The sequence below is a fragment of the Lepidochelys kempii genome, chromosome 2 (assembly GCF_965140265.1).
Source record: "Lepidochelys kempii isolate rLepKem1 chromosome 2, rLepKem1.hap2, whole genome shotgun sequence".
NCBI classification, from domain to species: Eukaryota; Metazoa; Chordata; order Testudines; family Cheloniidae; genus Lepidochelys; species Lepidochelys kempii.
In genome coordinates this window covers 22,623,683-22,637,749 of record NC_133257.1, presented here as the reverse complement: position 1 = coordinate 22,637,749, position 14,067 = coordinate 22,623,683, and the positions used below count along the sequence as shown (strand labels likewise).

General features: G+C 44.5%; 1 protein-coding gene across 3 annotated transcripts in view; it reads right to left on the bottom strand.

Annotated features, from left to right (window-relative positions):
* Window positions 1-10,897, bottom strand: part of FBXO32 (F-box protein 32) — a 31,869-nt gene extending 20,972 nt beyond the window's left edge. The window contains exons 1-4 of one of the 3 annotated variants that reach the window (XM_073330194.1): window positions 10,540-10,897; window positions 4,309-4,421; window positions 2,087-2,136; window positions 1,256-1,348 (exon numbers count right to left, since the gene is read on the bottom strand). In XM_073330194.1, the coding sequence (XP_073186295.1) occupies window positions 1,256-1,348; window positions 2,087-2,136; window positions 4,309-4,421; window positions 10,540-10,655 (372 nt within the window). In that variant the 5' untranslated portion in view covers window positions 10,656-10,897. Of the gene's footprint in view, window positions 1-1,255; window positions 1,349-2,086; window positions 2,137-4,308; window positions 4,422-10,167; window positions 10,318-10,539 lie in introns of those variants that run through there. The other 2 variants (XM_073330195.1, XM_073330196.1) reach the window with 2 other exon arrangements.
* Between the last annotated feature and the right edge of the window lie 3,170 nt (window positions 10,898-14,067).

Below are 14,067 nucleotides of genomic sequence, written 5' to 3'. Positions count from 1 at the left end.
TTTGTGGATAATGTGCACATAAACAGGTTACTGGACACAGAATCAAGGAATAAAAGTGACACCCTTTGAATGCTGCAAATGTGAGATGAACTCTTGGTCTTCTGTGAAAAGCCAGAGTAAGAGGGCTTGGCATAGGGAACCTACACAGAAGCTTGGGGCTAAGTTATCCTTCGATCAAATAAGAGGCTATGCAAGGGCAACAGAGCAGCTCGTCTGTTGAAGCTGCCATAACATATGGGGCTGTAATAGCAGCTCTGCTTCCTCACAGAGTTTGTAGCCAGGATCCTATACACCCCACTCTCAAAACTTCTCCGATCCCATAGTGTGTCACTGCAGGTTTAGTGTCCACGGCGTTCAGGGAACTGTAACCTTCACCTGTATTTCAAATGCGCCATGCAGGGGAACCGTGGGCCCTCTGTGGTGCCCAGGATGCTAAGGTGCCACAAGTACTCCTGTTCTTTTTGTGGATACAGACTAACTCGGCTGCTACTCTGAAACAGCTCATACTTTGTAGCCTACACCAAAGGTGGAGTTATATCAACCAGAACTTGAATTTAGCTTTCAGTAAGGGGCCGGACTGGCAACCCTGAAGCTCTCCAAGAGCAGATATAGCACAAGCATCAACATTACCAAGTTCTTCCACAGTTTCCTGCCCAAGTGCTTCAACCATGAGCTGAATAGACCACCTCCAGAAGCAGTTATGTAGGCAGTTCCTGTGACTATTGCACACCTGGCCACTCTGCTGAGACTGCCAAGAAAACTGCTACCTTATTTATCAGCTTGTGACATGGAGACCTGTTCATTAGCAACACAGCTGAGATGACCATCTCATTTCAGAGAGGCCACTGAACAGATGGCAATAACTTTACTTTAAACAACAAACACTGCCTCCCTCCCAGTCACATACAGACTTAACACCTAAGAAGTTTCAAAATAAACAGTTTGATCAGGAAAACTGGAGGAAGTGTAGACCTTGTTCCATGCCCCCACGCTAGCCCCTATTTTCACTGGATCTGAAGGAAGGCTATGTGTGATCTATCCTGCCCATGCCGCAATTTCAAACAGATGGACCCTCCTTTCCACGCATCAGAAAATGCTTCATTAACTAGTTCTTGAAGCTTCCCTCCTGCACTCACAGAGACCACAGCATAGTCTTGCAGATCTTTTCCAGTGCAGAATTTGTTCTCAGCTCAGTTAAGTTAAGCAACTGGTGTCTGCGCTAGAAGTTATAGTGAAGTTATGGCCTTATACTCACCCTTACAACATAGTTGAACCGTCTGGAGTCTAGGATAGCATTTGAGAAGTCAAGTCTGTTAAAAGCTTCTCCCAAGGTGCAGTAACCATGACGCTGAGAGTGAAAAAGAACAAAGCTGCATCACGTTTTGTTGTACAGTAGTCTGAAGAGAGAATCCCGGGCGTACGTGGTCCGGGCCAGCATAGCATCTTAACATATGTATGGTGGCATGCTACGGAACAAACTCACTGCTGGTGTAAGCGGGCACATCTCCAATGACTTCAATGGAATTGTATCTATTTAGGTCCCCAGGGAATGCAGCCCAATGGGAGTTATGATGTTTCGAAGAAGAGAACTGAGCCCTATCCATGACCTCCAAATAGCTCAATTTGATCTCTTTCAATAATTTCAAAAAACGGGAGAAGTAATACATTCCTAGGGCTCAACATGAAGGGCTTATGTACAATGTGATTTCTTACAGCTGCTCCTCTCTACACACACAATTGAACCGAAGTGCTGAACTGCAGTGCTTCTCTTGCTAGGACTCAACGGTGGGAAAGCCTGCAAAGGTGTGTCGCTGCTTAGTTTACCACTAGCTTTTGGTAGAAGCAAGCAAACAATGTCGTCTTTTTGTTTTACGTATGTACAGAGCCTAGCCCAATGTAGCCCTAATTGGGGCTTGTAGTCACTACTGCAATAGTAATCATAGGCCAGATCCTCAGGTGGTATAAATTAGCACAGCTCCATTTATTTCAATGGAACTATGCTGATTTGCACCACCTGAGGATTTGGCCCCATAAATAACGCTATCTGGACAGATGGTATGGGGGAAATGAAACCGTCGGTACTTACTTCTTTTGTGCTTCCCTTGTGGACATAAATCCATTTTTCTTGATGGAAATCTGTGCGGACAAAGACAGATTTTCTTCACTTATTTTATATATAATAAAAAGCTAACTTTGTAGAAAGATTAAGCCCCGTTCTACCCTCAGCTGTTCTATGCTGGTACTGCTCCATTGACCCTTGTGGAGCGGCTTCCGATTTACACCAGCGTAACACAGATCAGAATCAGACCATCAATGAATTGCTTTCTTTCCACATTCGTTTATCTAAGGCAACAGCCAGGATCCTAGAAAAGGTTTGTGTTTCAGTGACACAGTCCAAGACTGTAGATATTTAATCTGTATGCTGTGAATATACTACAGCCCCTTGTTTTCTTTGCTCTGACAATAAGCGTGCTGACAGCCAGAGTTTGTTGTTATTGATTTCGTTAATTACTCATGACCTCAGTTACAGAGGTCGGATTAACGTGTCACGAGACGCTAGACTAACAGTCACTACAGCGCTTATAACAGTGAGTGCTAGAGTTAGAATTATATAGGCAGCTCCACTAGAAATGGCTTTCATCACTTGCATGACCCTTTCGAAAACAGAAAAACAAAAAAAATCTCCTTTGGGCCTGAAACATTCCCTGTTTTGTGGGAGGGCCCTTCCCAAAAGCTTCCCTTTCAGCCCTCTGAACAAGAGGGGTTATAAACACCTTTCCTCTCCTCCCTAGTGTGACACCATCACCTTCCCCCCCCAAACACATATCATGCTGCTGTATAGTTAACCCAACCTTGCAGAAAGTGATCTCCAGCTATACAATAGCCGATCCAAGAGATAGGAACCCACGCAGCCCTTTCCCATCCCATTCACCTCACTGAACTAGGACATTCAGTGTATTACACAGTGGCCATTTACCAACTAACATTATTAGAGATGAAAAGTTCCCGCACTTCTCTCCACTCCCAGAAACACACACCTGATTTCCACAGAGAGGAAACTGAATGCAAATATATATGCACTCAAGTCTGGAAACAAAAGTTACACATGTACACAAGTGCAGATCCTGAATCACTCCATTTAAGTCAGTGATTAAGGTCATATCTGGCCAAAGGCTGTCACAGTAACAACTTGTTCACATTGCACATTTGACTACAATCATATCAAGGACTAAAGCAGGGATCAGCAACCTTTGGCGCACAGCCTGTCAGGGAAATCCGCTGGCGGGCCGGGATGCTTTGTTTACCTGCAGTGTCAGCAGGTTCGGCTGATCGCAGCTCCCATTGGCAGTGGTTTGCCGTTCCAGGCCAACAGGGGCTGCGGAAAGTGGCGTGGGTTGAGGGATGTGCTGGCCGCCACTTCCTGCAGCCCCCATTGGCCCGGAACGGCAAACCGCGGCCAGTGGGAGCTGCGATCGGCTGAACCTGTGGATGCTGCAGGTAAACAAACCGGCCCGGCCCGCCAGGGGATTTCCCTGACGGGCCGTGTGCCAAAGGTTGCCGATCCCTGCACTAAAGTCTCACATCAGCTGTTGAAAAGATCCTGAGGGTTGCATGGCAAGCCAATAATACAGTGAGAATCATAACCTATTTCACTTCCTCTGTGTGTATGTTGATGTTTGTAGCCTTCACATGCACTAAATTTAGGTATAAATCCTGCAATCAGATCCACACAGACTCTTGTATCTCTGCAAAATACCATGGATCCATCCACATGAAGCCAACAGAGATAAGGGCCTTAACTCTGCATATAACAGAGTTCAAAGCGTCCTCGATTGAGAGAAAGTCTGAATCCTAGATTTCATTTTGCATGCATTTTGCGTAGCAGAGGTAGGATCAGAATTCACACTCAAGCTTTGCGCCTCCATTAGTATAAATGGATTTTAAGTGTACATGTGGAAAGGAGAGTGCACCCTTCAATCTGTTGTACACAAGGAAGTCTACAGGAGGAAAAAAAATTGGAACTGGTTCACTTGAATGTACCATAGGAAAAAATTACTCTCCCTCTGCCAAATACAAATGACAAAAATTTGAACACAACAAGTACAAACACTTGGAGAAGGGATTAACACAGGCATATATCTTCATATTAAAATGTATCCAACTTCTCTACTTAGGTCAAACATGGGTGCAGAGACTCAAGAGACTTCTGGAAGTGTCTCATGCACTTTCTGAGACATATATGTGTGGGTTTTTTATAATCATCCTCAAGCAACTTTGGTTTTAAAAGTCCCCCATTTGCTGCCTTACACTGAATCTTTGTCTTGTTATTCAGCAGGTCCTTCTTTCTCTTCTTGGCAGCAACATCATAGTTCATGCTGTTGAAGAGATTCTCCTTGTTGTAATCCTCCTTTTTGCAGTAACTGTGAATGACACAAGGCAGATAGTCTGTTTATTCTGTGGTCCAGGGAACTTTTTACTGTGAGAACTATATTTTACTCTTTCCACGTATCTGGTTCCAGGAACCCATGTTTGTTTGCTGTTAAACAGCTCATTCTAGTGCTGGTCTATTAAAAAAAAAAAAAAACTATAAGCAGTTTTAGAGTCCAATAATGAAGACTTTTTTTCATAAAACATTCAAATACCTCACCCATCCAATTTTTGTGCTGGATTATATACATAATTATAGTGAATAGGAGCATGCTCAAAGCATGTTACACAATCAACTTCATGACCTTGTAGTAGAGCACCCTTGTCCTTCCTTTTACCTCTGCCTGTTTGTCTGATGTCATCAATTTCTACCATATGCTCTATCTAACTTAGATTGCAACTCCTTCTGGCAGGGGTATGCTAGGTTTTATAAAGCATAATGCATAACCTGTGAAGGTGTATAGCCAGAATGCTTGAAGAATTCACTATCTAGTTGTGAGTAAGAAGTGTTTCCTGCCAATTAGTGAAAGGGCTGGGGAGAAAACTAAGCTTAAATTAAAAACAAAACAAACAAAAACCCCCATAACTTTTAACTTTTATGATTACAAAGATAACACAACCCTGATTCATGTTTCGGTGGCTGTCTTCCCGAGTCTGTAAACAAGTGGGTGATATGTATGAAGGGTTGGGATCTGTGGCCAAAGTGTATTTTTCCTCTTCCTGCATTTGGAAAGGCTGTGCATTTCTTTTTGTTTGAATGTATAATATCTGGCAAAGGGACCTAGAGCTCTTTCATTTTCCTTTTAAGAGTATAATCCCAAACTCACTGAAGTCAGTGGAAAAAGACTCACTAACTCTAAGAGCTTGAACCAAAGCCCAGCGATGTCTGCCCAGCTCTAAATAAGTAGTGCTGAGCTGTAGAGTGAAACTGAGAAGACTCTGGTCAGTTTCATTGCTGTTGTTCAGAAACCTGTGGAGAGCAGGGCAAGGCAGCCTATGTTCTTGCTGCTAGGGAGAGCTGTGAGCAGCAGCAGCGGAGGGGACACTGCACTGGAGCCATTTATATAATGGGAGGGTTGCGGGCGATGGGGAGAGTAGCAGAGACCCACACATCCTGGCAGGAATCGGGTGGCTAGAGGACAGCAAGAGAAGCATCACATCAGGGGACTCTGGGGTTGGCAACAGAAGTGGGGGGGGATGGAGGGGGGAAGAGTGTCCTCCTTTCTAGGAGCCTGGAGGAAGAAAGGAGAAGGAGCTCTGTATTGGAGGGGCCTGGTTTGAAAGTCTGGTCCTGTGTTTTCAGTTTTATCATCACTGGCTTCAGTTACACTTATGTGGGCCTGTAAAGTACCTGTTTCTTGCTTTCTTCTTTCAAGGGAGGGGCCAACCTCATTACACTCCTGGGGCTCAAAAAAATGCTCCAATCTACTGCTTTGTACACTGCATTGAGAACTTCTGGTCTGAGATGTGTGCACATAAGAGTCTCTTTTGGCATGATGTTAAATAGTTAATCTGTTCCCCTTCCTACCGAGCTCACCTTTAACCTTAGCTGGGCACTTGTGTGCTGTTTATTTGTTCCAGTTTTTAAATAACATTTTTAAAATATCTGATCCTAGATAAATAAAAAGGAAAAGCCCCAGTAAAGATAGAATATTTCTCCCCCGTCTCTCTGTTGCAAAACAAAGTAACTTAAAGAGATCAGCTTGCTCAAAAGCAACTGTAGACAAAGGATACATAACTAACAAAACTAACAGCGTACCCCAGTAATGTGTGGAAGGTTAGTTATCAGCTTTTCTGCAGTGGCACTGAGAGTGTGGGGCGGTGCAGACAAATTATATGACAGATCCTTACTCTGACATTCTGAAGTCTAGTTCTTAGTCATCTGACTAATACTGTACAGAGTTAATGACTCTGCTCCTGAAGCAGCGTCTTCCTGTAGTAAGCCACACGAGGTGTGTTCTGGTCTGATGCATATAAGTGGGTCCACAAGACTGGGACTAGAGCTAGAGAGAATGAAGACCTCCTCCAGAGCCTGGGGACATGGAGGTATTAATGGGGTATAAGGAGGGATAATTGGTGGCTCCCCACACATCTTCACTTTCTTCTCTACCTTCCTGTTCACTCTATTTGCTCCGCACAGCCACTCTTATCCATATGGCCCCCTCTCTGGGAGCCCACCTCTATGTCCTTTGTGGTCTAGCTTGCCTCCCTGGCTTCCTACCTCTGTAAGGAGTGGAGCTAGTGAGTCAGGCTGGCAGCATCAGAAAACGGAAACAGCTGATGGAACTTGCAGTTCCGCTGGGTATTACCGGTGCAGCTCAATTAGAATGTTCTGAATTAGGAAAATACTTCTCTAGGCACTTGGTTTTCGAAGTTTAAAAGTGGTCTATGTCAGAGACGGAGGCAGGTGTGTGTGAAGTTTGGATTTTGTGGTAACTGTGGTTGTTTAACTAGAGGAACTAAAAGAAAAGTGAGACAATGCCAGAATAAAATATCAAGAAGGGAACACTGTAAGAAAATTCCTGCGCAAAAGTCAAAGCTTTACTAAAAACAAATTCCTCAGAACATGTAATTGTCCTATGATGAATTACTGTGCCAGATTCAGAGATTAAATTCAAATAATTAAACTGTGAAAGAGAGGGATCTCAGTTCTGATTTAAAACTTGAATCTCAACAACCCTGACTGTGAACTTACTGATGACTCCATAATCTAAAACCTTTATTACACCATTAGTGGATGAGACCTAGTGCATGGGGCAGATTTACACCCCCGCCAATCTACTTACTAAGGAGCTCTTGCACCTTCCTGCCAAGCATCTGGTCTGGCCACTATCAGAGACAGGATACTGGACTAGATGAACCTTAAAGAGGAACTGTTGTTAACTGGATCAGACCCTTTCTTTCAAAGTGAATTTAAGAACAGCACCAATCTAATTATTTTGCAGTTAACAACAGTTATGTCTATCAGTCCAGACATTCTTCCTATTTACATTATAAACTATTTTTAAAAGCTTGTTAAAAAAAAGTACGATGAAAACCACCACTGCAAAGAGATCATGTTCCCTTTGCGATTCACTGCAAGATCATGTTTCCTTCAAGTCATCTTTAGTTGTTTCCATCACGACAGTGTGTGAGAATGCATGTTATTGTTTCATCTGCAGGCCAGGTCATCGGCCTACACAATCCTCGCTCTGTGCTCCTTAAAAACAAGAATTGGCCTTGCAAGAAGAGTCTGCCCAATCACTTGTTTCAAAGCCAGTTCGTCATCATCCCACAGTAGCAACAAAGTCTTCCTGCCTACAACCTATTCAACACTGTAAACAGCTTAACTGCCTGCCTTCCAATGTCTTCTTTGGATGCAGCGTAATCAAGCCACCCAGTCATGAGGAATATTATTTATGATCTGTGAAGAATTAATGGCTTCAGGGGTATCATATTTCTTAAGCTCAGGAACTGGGAAGCCTTAGGAAGTGTTTGCTTCTGGACAAAGGGGGGTGGGGAGGAAGGCAGTTCCCTGGAAGTTCTCCAAGGGCAGTTTGGCAGTGGTTCAGAAGATTTTAAGTGGCACTTGTTAAGGGCACAATCCTGCACCACTGAAGTCAATGGTAGTTTTGACACAGTCCTCAATGAGCCAAGATCAGGGCTTACTTCTTGATGCTGCCATGTACAGTTCTAAACTACAGTAGATAAAAAAATGTGATCAACCCCACCCTCAGATGTAAGTTACTGTTCACTCTCTCATAGGAAGGCAGAACCACACACACTTGGGTGGCCAGCGAGAAGTGGAGTAGCTCTCTAGTGCCCATATACTTACTGGGCCAAGCTCTGCAGCTGGTAAACACAAGCACCTCTGAATGGGAAGTGCACACATGTAGCAGCTAGAGAATTAGGCCCACTGTGTTTAGCCAGAGTCTTACTCATCCCTCTTTTCAACAGAAGAGGTGTCTTTGTTTACATGCTTATTTTATTGGAACACAGAAACGTCAGCAGACCAGATGACCCACTGGTGCTCCACAGAATGGCAACACATAATCCAAAATTGGCTATAACAGAGGTCTTAAGATTCCAGATCCAGGTCTATGCTGTAAAGGTGGTGAGGCTTTAAAGCCCTGGGATAAAATTTCCAGTCAGTAAGTATTCTGGATCCAATTTCAGCCCTGACATGAGCAGGTACAATTCCAGTGAATGGGAATTATGTAAGTAGTGAATTTGGCTGTAGATTATCAACCTTTCCTTTAAATCCATGAATGCCTGATTTAGTAGCTAAAGGAAAGGCCCAAGACCCAAGCAGATCTTGGGTTCTAGAGTGGCATGAGCCACTGACTGACTACATGACCCTACAAATAACACTGGACCTTGATTATTCAACTAGGAGAGGACCTCACAGACAGTGAGATGCTGTATATGAGCCAACCCTTCCAGGATAAAGAAGCTCCAGATGTCTCAGTGCTTCACTATCCTTACAGGCTTTTGCTTGGTGTTATCTATGGTAAACGGAGTTTAACTTCCCCACTCAGACAGACCACAAAAGGCACTAGTGCCAAAGGCTGCAAACATCAGAGGCTAGGAAGATCATGAAGAATTAATAGAATCTATTTAGAAGGAAAATAGGCATTAAACAGATCACTAAGAAGGGGCAGAGATCCTAACCCTTCAATAGCTTTACATTTATGGCTATAAAATAAAAACATGTTTCTTTACTTTTAGAGTTAAATGTGACTAGACATCTTCATGCATCAGAGCATCTAATGAACAAAAAGCAGATCTCTGTTTAATGGCCCATGTTCAAGGATATGCCAAAGCAATAAACCAGGAGAGCCTGCCATAACAAGCCTACGTCAGTTATGCTTACAAAAAAACAAAGGCCCCTAGTGTTTAAAAACAGAACCTGCACATTTTGTTTAACTTCAGTTTTTAAATATGGCATGCTCTGAAATGACAGAAGCCACTCAAATTAGTACAGATTGCTTGTAACTCAATTGCTGTGGTACAAATGCTCCAAATTGGACTCTGTATTCATAGTTGCCAGTGTCTACTATAGAATAAAGGATTGTATAACTAATCCTCAGATTAAATAACTAGACTTTTTTTTTTTTAAAAGCAGAGATAAAGGGGTGATGCCTTACAAACAATAAGCAGATGAGGGCTCCAGAGGTTAAAACCTTCAAAAATAACCACACTTTCTGCTAGTTTTCCTTGTAGGCTAATATAGTACACTCATCCGAAAACATTTCAAAGGCTCTAATACATTGGCAGACTGGCTGGCAGAGTGAAGCCATCTTAGGACCATCTGACAGCTCACTGCCAACTTTAACCAGACATAATGGAAGACCGGCTTTTGCCAGACCCAGTGCCCGCTCCTCAGCCAAATGTGGAGTAATTTAGACGCCCCCCTCTCCAAAGAGCTCCCCCTGCTGGCCAAAGGAGATCTTTAGCCTAAACCCACAACAAAAACAAACCAACCATCTGCAGCCTGGTGTTTCAAAACTCTCCAGCTCTCACTGGGAACGCTGCAATGAACTCAGGAGTCTGACAAGGTATTACAGACTTCAGCAGCTTTCTAAAAACAGAGCTGCTTATTAAACACACACCATCAAGTTTTACTGAAACCACAGTTAAGAAGCAGAAAATAACATACCAAGCAAAAGGATGGAGTTTTCGTCTGGGAATTTATTGGCTTGGTCTCCCAAACCTTAACCCATTTAAAAAAAAAAAGAAAAAAGAAAAGGCAGAACTCACACACCACGCGGATAAGCGTAACCCCCATCTGGAGCGAGGAAGCTTTCGGGTACATCGGCTCACCCCCTACCCATGCAGCCCAGCTGCTCCTTTCCTCTCTGCTTCTCTCCTTTCTGTTGCCTCCTTCTCCCAATGACGCGCACCAACATAAACAAAGGCACCGCACGCACACGACGGGCAGCTGGGCACCCAGGGCAAAAGCGGCTTTTTTTTTTTAAAAAAAACAATCGTTGGCAGAGTGGGACATCGCAACGCCTGCAAAGACCGCGTCCCCTCCCCCCCCGCTCATCCCCCCCCCATAATGCAATAAGCCCCCCCGCTCAACAGCAGCGTTTCCAACTCCCCCTGGTGCAACGCCCTTGTGCCACGCACCTGCCTAGGTCGCTGACATAGCCGCTGTGTCTCTCCTCCAGGAACCTGGTCCAGCCATCCGCCGTCTTCACCCAGTTCTGCCCCGGGGACCTCCAGTCCTGCCCCAGAAAAGGCATCGCGGCGCGGGCAGGCTGAGCGCCCTGCCGCCGAGCCGTCCCGCTCCCTCCGGAGCCTGGAAGGGGCGCGCCGGGGAGGGGGGGGTCCCGAGCTGCGTGGCTAGGAAAGGGGGGGGGGGATTTTGCACGACCGTCGCTCCGGTGCGGATCCGTGTCCTCGCAGCGGCCGCGGCTGTATTTATCCGAGCGCTCTTTGTTGCCGGAAGAGCGGCGTTGGCCCGGCCCCTGGCTCAGTGGCGAGACACGTGGCTTTGTTTATTGCTCGCGGCGGTCTTCTGGGGCTGCTCCTGCGTGTTGCACAATCCAGCGCCAGTGGAAACTTCAGACCTGGCCTCTGTGCTCGCTGGGCTGCCGAGCGCCCCTGAATGTGCCGAGCGCGAGTGTGAGTCACAAGAATAAAAAGGAATGTCTGTCAACAAACAGCTCATCTAAGGCCCCCGTTTCTCCCTGCTTCTTCTGCGGGGCTTTGCGGTCTTTATTTCCTACGCTGGGCAGGTAGCTCGATAGATAAACTGGTGGGAGAGAGGGATACGCTGCTGAGATGCGGAGCTACAGGCAGCTAAATAGATTGATTGGATAGATAGCTATGGGGATTAGATACCTATGGAAGAAAGCTACAGAGACCAACAGATTGGATGGATTTGGAGGCTAGATAATATATTAGATGGTGGGAGGATGGCATAATAATTTAGAATACATTTTCCCATGCTCCGGTGTGGGTTTTCAGACGATGCCAGTAATTTGGGTACTTGTGGCACCTTAGAGACTAACAAATTTATTTGAGCATGAGCCTTCCTGAGCTACAGCTCACTTCATCGGATGCATTCAGTGGAAAATACAGTGGGGAGATTTATATACATAGAGAACATGAAACAATGGGTGTTACCATACACACTGTAACCAGAGTGATCACTTAAGGTGAGCTATTACCAGCAGGAGAGCGTAATAGCTTTCCTTTTTGCCAATACAGACTAACAGGGGTGCTACTCTGAAACCAGTAATTTGGGTATGTCATCTATATTTGTGAACTTTAGATTTGGTGACTGACCTGATTGTTGCTCTAGAACTTGACCTCTGTGATCACAGACAGAACTTGAACAATTTTTTCTTACAAAATAAGTCCTGCCAGGGGAGTTTATTTTATAGAGATAATGATTTTTTTGAATGTTAGTTAAAAAAAAAGCACCCTGAACAGAGGATGAATCCTTGAACTCAGTGAAAATAAATACATTAGTGAATGAATTTAATTAAAGAACAGTGGATTGGAAATAATTTTCTAGCTGCTGCTTGTTGAGCTTCAAAAAGATGCAGTCTTGGTTCTGTGTGTGTTTGCTTTGAAATTCTGCCAGTAAAAGAATCTGAAGTGTCAACTGAAAAAAAAAATTGTGAATAACTGTCCTTGCATTGTTGTTTGTCAGGTGTTCCATGTTTCTCCCTAGGTTGGGAACAGCTGCTGTTGTATGTTAAACTGTACCAAGCAGCCAAGTGCTCTGATTCGCTGATGAATGGTTTCACTCCACTTCAGTGTCCGTGGTAAATACATAAATAAAGGAGCTAGGCTGCTTGTATAAGTGTGTGAGAGAGATAAACACCCCCACAGTGGCCTAGCTGTCATAATCCAAGTCACACTGTCCACCTTTCCTGAGGGGGCTGAGCTATGTGCTGACTTGTGGGATTGCAACAACTGATGCTTGCTAGCAAAGTTGTTATGTGTTCTCTCTCTCTCTCACACGCACACAGAGGTTACACAAGAAATGTTTGCAACTGAGGAAGCTGGAATGCTGAAGTTAAGAAAAAAATCAAGCCTTGAATACCAGCTAGTTTGAGCAACTCATTTAAAACCCCAAACACCAACTGTAAGTGTGCCCTGAACCCAGGCCCATGGAGAGAGATTTCGGGCCCCTCCCCCTCCCATTTCACTGTATTTACAGATGTTACAGACCCTGCACTCAGGGCCCTCCCTTTCCCTGCTCTTGTCGGCCCTGCCTGTAGCTTTGCTTCTGCATCCCAAGAATAAATCCTGGGGCCTTGCAAGAGACTCAGTTGTACATGGCGGAATGATGGTCTTGCTGTTAAGGCAGTAGCCTAGCTCTTGGAGAATGGGGGGATGTCAATTGCTGGCTCTGCCACAGACTTCCTGTGTGACCGTGGATGATTCCCTTAATCTCTCTGCCTCTGTCCACAACTGGAAATTGGGGATAATAGTACTTCCTTTGTCAGTCTGTTCTATTTAGATTGGAAGTGCATCAAGGCTGGGGCTGCTTTGCTATGTGTTTATGCAGGGGCAGTACTGTAATAGTAGTTATAATAACATGGTGTCCCAGAAACAAAGGGGGGGGGGTCTTGGGGCTTCAGCCCTGTGGGGCACACCTGCAAGGGCTCGGGGCTTTAGCAGGAGCCGGCTGAATCCCTGAGCCCTGGCTCCCGGCAGGTGTGCCCAGGCTCGAACTTCTGAAGATTGTCATATGTGGCTCAGAGAGCCAGTAAGTTTGGCCACCCCTGGTCTAGATAATACTAGTACTGCCATGTGCAGTACAGGGGACTTAAGTGCAGGGGACTTAACTAGATGATCTCTCAAGGTCCCTTCCAGTCCTACAATTCTATGATTCTATGTTGTGTGGATTGCGTGCGTGCAGGATAACATGTGAGATGTGATGCTCTGAGCCCCCTCATCATAATTTGTTGGCAAAGTACATTTTTAATCATGAAAATGTTTATCAGCCATTCTATGTTACAAATAAATCTAGTGCAACAGAAATCAACCTTGAGACCTGCCAGTTTGTGTGTTTTTAAATTACATGCCTTTGGAGAATGAGGAACTACATACATAACAATGAATACAACTCTTGTAAGGGCCAAGGGGGTGATTAACACTGCAATGATTTGCAGATGACCTTAAACCTCCTCCAGGGTGAGGCCATCTTCTAATGGTGTTAAATTTAATTTAGGTGTATTTGAACAAAGACTGCCAGCTGTATGTTATTTTGGTGTCACTGGCTGCAGTGCCCAGCCAAGTAAGTTAAGTCGGTCAGACATATGTCACTGAAAATATGTTCATCCTCTTAATGAGAATCATTTGGCAACTCTTACATGCAAGTCTGATCTGTGCTGTAGAATGGGATAGGGACAGAAACTAACAATATATATAAAGTCTGCTGCAGTTTCCACGGTAAACATCTGATGAAGTGAGCTGTAGCTCACGAAAGCTCATGCTCAAATAAATTGGTTAGTCTCTAAGGTGCCACAAGTACTCCTTTTCTTTTTGCGAATACAGACTAACACGGCTGTTCCTCTGAAACCTGTCAATATATACTACAAGATCCATCCCATTCTCATGTCAATTATTTTGCATTTAGATCTGAATTTTGAGGCTCAGACTCACCTGTAATGTATTTTAAATGACTCTTTGAAA